This window comes from Propithecus coquereli, unplaced genomic scaffold, assembly GCF_000956105.1.
Source record: "Propithecus coquereli isolate 6110/MARCELLA unplaced genomic scaffold, Pcoq_1.0 Scaffold27, whole genome shotgun sequence".
NCBI classification, from domain to species: Eukaryota; Metazoa; Chordata; class Mammalia; order Primates; family Indriidae; genus Propithecus; species Propithecus coquereli.
In genome coordinates this window covers 11,475,709-11,482,145 of record NW_012148285.1, presented here as the reverse complement: position 1 = coordinate 11,482,145, position 6,437 = coordinate 11,475,709, and the positions used below count along the sequence as shown (strand labels likewise).

General features: G+C 45.4%; 1 protein-coding gene across 1 annotated transcript in view; it reads left to right on the top strand.

Moving 5' to 3' along the window:
* Window positions 1-6,437, top strand: part of ACSM5 (acyl-CoA synthetase medium-chain family member 5) — a 36,879-nt gene that overhangs the window by 11,287 nt on the left and 19,155 nt on the right. The window contains exons 6-10 of the mRNA XM_012647789.1: window positions 2,596-2,749; window positions 4,828-4,907; window positions 5,009-5,132; window positions 5,875-5,955; window positions 6,098-6,199. Of these exons, the coding sequence (XP_012503243.1) occupies window positions 2,596-2,749; window positions 4,828-4,907; window positions 5,009-5,132; window positions 5,875-5,955; window positions 6,098-6,199 (541 nt within the window). The remainder of the gene's footprint in view (window positions 1-2,595; window positions 2,750-4,827; window positions 4,908-5,008; window positions 5,133-5,874; window positions 5,956-6,097; window positions 6,200-6,437) is intronic.

Sequence of the window (6,437 nt, the reverse complement as noted above, 5' to 3'; positions counted from 1 at the left end):
AAGGTACGGGGGCAGCTTGTCGGGAGGGTCCAAAAACAAGAAGTGGGTGAAGGAGCTGGAGGAGGCAGAGAGAGGGGAAGAGTGGCAGATTTGACGTCAGGGAACCAACAAGGGACGGATCAGGTAAGATCTTGAAGGCTCTGGGCTTTACTCTGAGTGAGGTGAAAAGTCACAAGAGAGTTTTTTTTTTTAATTGTGACACAATATAAATAACATAAAATGTACCATTTTTAAGTGTACAATCCAATGTCATTAAATACATTCACGTTGTTGTGCAACCATCCATCTCCAGGACTTATTTTACCTTTCCGAGCAGAAACTGTGTACCCATCACACAATAACTTCCCGTCACTTTCTCCTCTAGCCCCTGGCAAACTTTACTCTACTTTCCACCTCCATGAATTGGATAGTCTAGGTACCTCGTGGAAGTGGTGTCGTACAGTGTGTGTCCTTTTGTTTGGAAATTTGGCCTCTTACACTTAGCATAATGTCCTCAAGGTTCATCCATGTTGTAGCATGTGTCAGAACTGTCTTTTTCTTTAAGACTGAAAAATAGCCCGTTGTATGAATATATCACATTTTTTTTTATTTCAGCATATTATGGGGTACAGATGTTTAGGTTACGTGTGTTGCCCTTGGTTCCCCCTGCCCAAGTCCGTGTTTCAAATATGTCCATCCTTCGGGTAGTGCGCATTGCACTCCTTGTGTATACAAATACCCGTCCCCTCCTCCCTCCTCCCCCCTCCTCCCGCCACCCTCCCCCTTCCCCAACATCCAATAGATGTTGTTCTGATATGTGCATTTATGTGTTGATTAGTTAATACCAATTTGATGGCGAGTACAAATGGATCCCGTTCTTCTGCTCTTGTGGTGCCCCACTTTGGATAATGGGCTTAAGTTTAATCCAGGAAAGTGTAAGTGGTGCTAGATCACTGTCATTTCTTATGATTGAGTAATATTCCATTGTAAACATATACCAAATTTTGATAATCCACTCATGGATTGACGGGCACTTGGAATATATCACATTTTTAAAAGCCATTCAGTAGTGCTAATAGACACTTAGGTTGCTTCCACGTTTTGGCGGTTGTCAATAATGTTGCTATGAACAGTGATGTACAAATACCTGCTCAAGTCCCTGCTTTTAATTCTTTTGGATATAGACTCAGAAGTGAAATTGCTGGACCATGTGGTAATTCTGTGTTTCATGTTTTTGAGAAACGTTCGGTATTTTGAGCAGAGTAGTGACATGATCTGATTTGGTTTTTAAAAAGCTCACTCCAAATGCTGGGTTGACAATAAACTATAGAGGGCAAAGAATGAAGCTGAGGAGAAGTCAGGAGTCCGGTGGGTTAAGAGGCAAGGGTGGGGGCTTGCCTGGGGCAGCAGTAGAGGGAGAAGAGATGAGATTCTGAATGTATTTTGATCCTAGACCTGATAAGATTTGCTGACAGAGTCCACGTGCAATGAGAGAGGGAGAAGAGTCGAGGAAGATGTTGCGTAAAGTCGTACGTCCTGAGTACCAGAAGCATTCACAACAGGGGAAAGACTGAAATCAACTGTCTGGTGGGAGAAAACAGAGTTCATTTTTGGAATCGTAAATTTGAGAGGCTTCTTAGACATCTCCATACCCCTAGTTAAAAGTGGAGCTCTCTTGAGTAGGCATTCAGATACACACGTCTGGAGTTCATGAGAAAGATGCATGCTGAAGTTATCAGTGTAAAGATGGGATTTAATACCGTGAGATTGGATGAGATCAGCAAAGGGTAATATACGTTGAAAAGAGGAGTCTCAAGACTGAGCGCCTGAGGCATTTCTGCGTCGAAGGGGGACCCCAGGAGGATTCAGCAGAGGAGACTGAGAAGGAGCAGTCAGAGGGGAGGAGAAGGTCCAGGAGAGCCTGTGTCCTGGAGTCCAAGTGCCGCAGGACCGCTTTTCTGTCTTCCGTGTTTGCAGGCACCGTTTCCCCTTCCCAGGATGCTCTTCCTTCTCTGTCTCACCTATGCAATTCCTATGCATCCTTTATGTTTAAATCAAATGTCACCTCCTCTACGGAAGCATTTCTCAGACCCCATCTCCACTCTTGCTCTGGGGTAGGTGCCTACCCTCTGTAACTGCACAATGCTTTGTGTTAACTCTATCAAAACATGCTCTCCAGGGGCTTCCTAGACATTTATACTTATTCCATTATGAGCCCCTCAAAGCAAGACTAATGGTTCATTTCTATATCCTTAATGCTAAGTCTAGATTAAGCGCTAAATAAATGTTGCCTCTTTAAATAAATTAAGTGCCCTCATCACACTGCATTGAGATTATTTACTTCCTTATACGTTACCCCCGCTGGACTGAGAACTCCTTGAAAACATGGGATCTGTCTGTGTAATTCTGTATCCTTAGCCTAGGGCATAGGTACATGGAAAATGTCTACGAAATGCTTTGTTAAGACAATGGTTGACTTGATGGCTCTTGTACAGATTTGACAAGCTTAAGTGAGTACCCACTGTGGGCAGGGCTCCAAATAAGGTGATATTGATAATGTAACCCTTAAAGATAGAGTCATCATGGAGGGTGCTGACTTTCTCTCATTTTTGGCAGGAAGTGGGCAGCCTTGACCGAATCGGACATCGTGTGGAACATGACAGACACTGGTTGGGTGAAAGCAGCCTGGACTCTCTTCTTTGCCTGGCCTAATGGAGCTTGCATTTTTGTGCATGAGCTGCCTCGAGTTGATGCCAAATTTATCCTGAATGTAAGAGGGGGAAAAAAAACACCTCTTATATGTTGGGTATAAATAAGATGAGTGGGATATAAATTTTGAGGCTGCAGGAGAAAAGGCATGAATAAGTGACCTTAAGGCATCTTTGGTGCTGATACTAACCAGAAAGACTCCCAGGATCTTCCATAATCTGGTTCCTGCCCGCCTGGCTACCTTCAGCCATTGCCTATGTTCTAGCTAGATTCCTAGACATAAGACCATCTCCTATCTCCAAACCTTGGCATATCCTATCTCTTCTGCATGGGGTGCCTCTCTCCACCACTGTCTTCCCAATGCTCCTGCCAACCCCCTAGTTATTTGTCAAAACCTTGGGCAAGATCAGTCTATGCCTCAACTCCAGCTGATACTGTCCATTGTGCTTAACATGAGAACTTCACCCAACTGTAGGATCCTATTGACTCCTTCTCAGCCTTGCCAGGTCTTCTCATGGGGAGGGAAGAGAATTTGTGTCCCCAGTGAAGACACAGGGCACCTTTCTTCTGCCCTCTGCATCCTAACTGCCATTCCTTTGCATTGAGGGAAGCTGTATCACATGGTAACAGGCTGTGCCATCAGTCAGACCTAGGCTCTGATCCTACATCTTCCATTTGATAGCTGTGTGGCCTTGGGAAATTTTCCTAACCTCTCTGAGCCTCGGTTTCAAACTCGTCTTTAAGAAAGAAAGGAATAATGCAGTTCTATGTACTTGTGAGAATGAAATGATGCAAGGCACAGGGGCTGTCATATAGTAGGTTCTTAACACTATCATTATTATTATTATTATCATCATCATCAAGCTGATCATCATCATTATTCATGTAAGACTTAATCAGCCAGTATCTGTGTCTTCTCCCTCCATGGCCCGAGCCCTGACATAGTGTTTTTATCATCTATTGCTGTGTAGTAATTTACCCTCAAAACTTAGCAGCTTAAAACACAAACATTTATTATCTCACAGTTTCTCATGGTCAGGAATCTGGAAATGCCTTAACTAGGTGGTTCTGGGCCAGGAAATCTCATGAGGTTGCGATCAAAATGTCAGCTAGGTACCCCAGGCTCATAGCACCATTAATGACAGTGGCTAAAAGGCAGAAGAAACACAAGTGTCCATCAACAGATCTATGGGCAAAGAAACTGTGGTGTATACACACAATGGAATATCACCCAGCCTTAAAAAGGAAGGAGATCTTGTCATCCATGAACAATAGGGATGAACCTTGAGGACAAGGCTAAGTGAAATAAGCCAATCTTAGAAGGAAAACTACTTTACGATTCCATTTACATGAGGTACCCATAGTAGTCAAATTCATAGAGAGAGAAAGCACAAGGGTGGTTACCAGGAAAGGGGGTACAAGGTGACGGGGTGTTATTGGGTAAATGGGTACAGAGTTTATGTCTGGGAAGATGAAAATAGTTTTGGAGGTGAAGGGTGGTGACGGTTGCACAACAATGTGAAGACTTTATGCCACTGGACTGCACACTTTAAAATGGATAAAATGGGTAAATTTTATGTTGTGTGTATTTTACCACAATAATAATAATAATAATAAAAGATATCAACTAGTGCTGCAATAATCTCAAGGTTTGACAGAGGCTGGAAAACCTGCTTCCAAACTCACTTGTGGCTTTCAGCAGACTTCAGTTTCTCACTGGCTATTGGCTAGCAGCTTCAGTTCCTCGCCGTGTGCCCTCGTCCCTAGGATGGCTTGAGCGTACTCAAGACAAGGTGGTTTGCTTCCCCCAGAGTGAGTGGTCCAAGGCAAGGAGAGAGAACAAGCTCATTCAAGATAGAAGCCATAGCCTTTGTATAACCTAATCTGGAAAGTGATGTCCATCACCTTGGCAGTGCGCTACACAGACCCTCCTTGGTACAAAGTGAGAGGGGACCCCACAGGGTACAAATAGCAGGAAGCGGGGGTCATTAGGGGATATCTTGGAGGCTGGACCCCACACCATTTTCAACTTCTGTGTTTCAGTAACGAGACTATAAAGACCCAGTTCACCTGTCCCATCTCCAGGAAGTCCCATCACAGCGACTCTAAGAAGATCTTCCACTCTTTATTTTTGTTTAGACTCTCTCCACATTCCCGATAACCAACTTCTGCAGTGTCCCAACCATGTGTCGGCTGCTTCTGCAGGAGGATCTGACCAGGTACAGCTCCTCTGTTTGGTGCTTTGAGTGATCTGGGCAGCAGTGCTGCAGGAGCGGGCAGGGATCCGGACATGATGTCCTTGTGTTCCTGCCTGAGAAAGGTACCAGTTTCAGAGCCTGAGGCACTGTGTAACCGGAGGGGAGGTCCTCAACCCCGACGCCAGGGAGAAGTGGAAGCGCCAGACGGGCCTGGAGCTATATGAAGGCTACGGCCAGTCTGAAACAGTGAGTGCTGGCGGGCGGGTCCCTGCCCCGGGTCTCTCTGTAGTCCCTCCTGCCTTTATGGCTGTCGTCTCCCTGACAGCCAGGGGAGAAGATGATAACAAAACCTCACCAGCTTTTCTTCCCTTTTGGTTTAAAGGTAATTTAAAGTAGTTTCAGAATGACACCATGACCAACAAACCAACTCTCATGGCCAAGGGTGTTGTTTGTGTCCAGCAGGACAGCCCACACCTGTCTCTGCTCAGAACCCAAGATCCTAAGGAGTGTCCTCCACAGTTAGCTGGATAGAGATGTGGAGATCCACTGAGTCTTTTGTCTCACGTTAAGTTCTTCGTGTGTCAGTGCCCATTAGAGTGCTCCATGCGTGTTTGTTGATTGTAGAAGGATGAGAAGAAAGAAAGAAAGACAAGAAGGAGGGAAGGAAGAGAGGAAGGAAAGAAAGAAGGAAGAAATGAAGGAAGGAGAAGATAAAGAAGGAAGGAAGGAGGGAGGGAAGGAGCGAAGGAAGGAAGAAAAACGAGAAAAGAAAGGAGAGGAAAAGTAAAGGAAGAAGGAGGGAAGAGGAAAAGGAAAGAAAGAAGGGAGGAAGGAAAGAAAGGAAGAGAGAAGGGAGAGAAAGAAAAGAAAGTCGAGGGAGAAGAAGAAAGAGGGAGAAGGAGTTAGAAAGCAGAGGGAGAGAAAGGCATGGCCCAGGAAAGAAGCTAAGGGAAAAGGTTCCTTCTTACTGATGCTGGTTTCTCCCCAGGTTTTAATCTGTGCCAATACAAAAGGCATGAAAATCAAGTCTGGATCCATGGGAAAAGCATTCCCACCTTATGACGTGCAGGTAGACAGCCTCTCCCAGCTGCTGGTGAAGGTTGCTTGGAAGAGGGGCAAGACAGCAGTGCCTGGCTAGCACAGGCGTGGCTGGTGGGCAGCCTGGCTGTGCAGATGCTCAGACACGCACCATCCTGTGATCTCCCCGCCAGATTGTGGATGATGAGGGCAACGTCCTGCCTCCTGGAGAAGAGGGGAATATTGCCATCCGTATCAGACCCACCCGGCCCTTCTGTCTCTTCAATGGCTATTTGGTAAGACGCAGGGAACAGACATTCTCACAGCAGTTACCACGTACCAAGCATTGTGCACACGCTTTATAAATAGCTGCTTGTTTAACCTTTGCAATAACTGCATGAGGCAGGTTGGTGCTATTATTGATAAGGAAAGCTATTATTGATAAGGAAGATATTGCAAAGGTGAAGTGATGCAGCCAATGTCATGCAACTATTCCATGCGGGACATGGGGTTTAAACGTGGGTGTATGTGAGA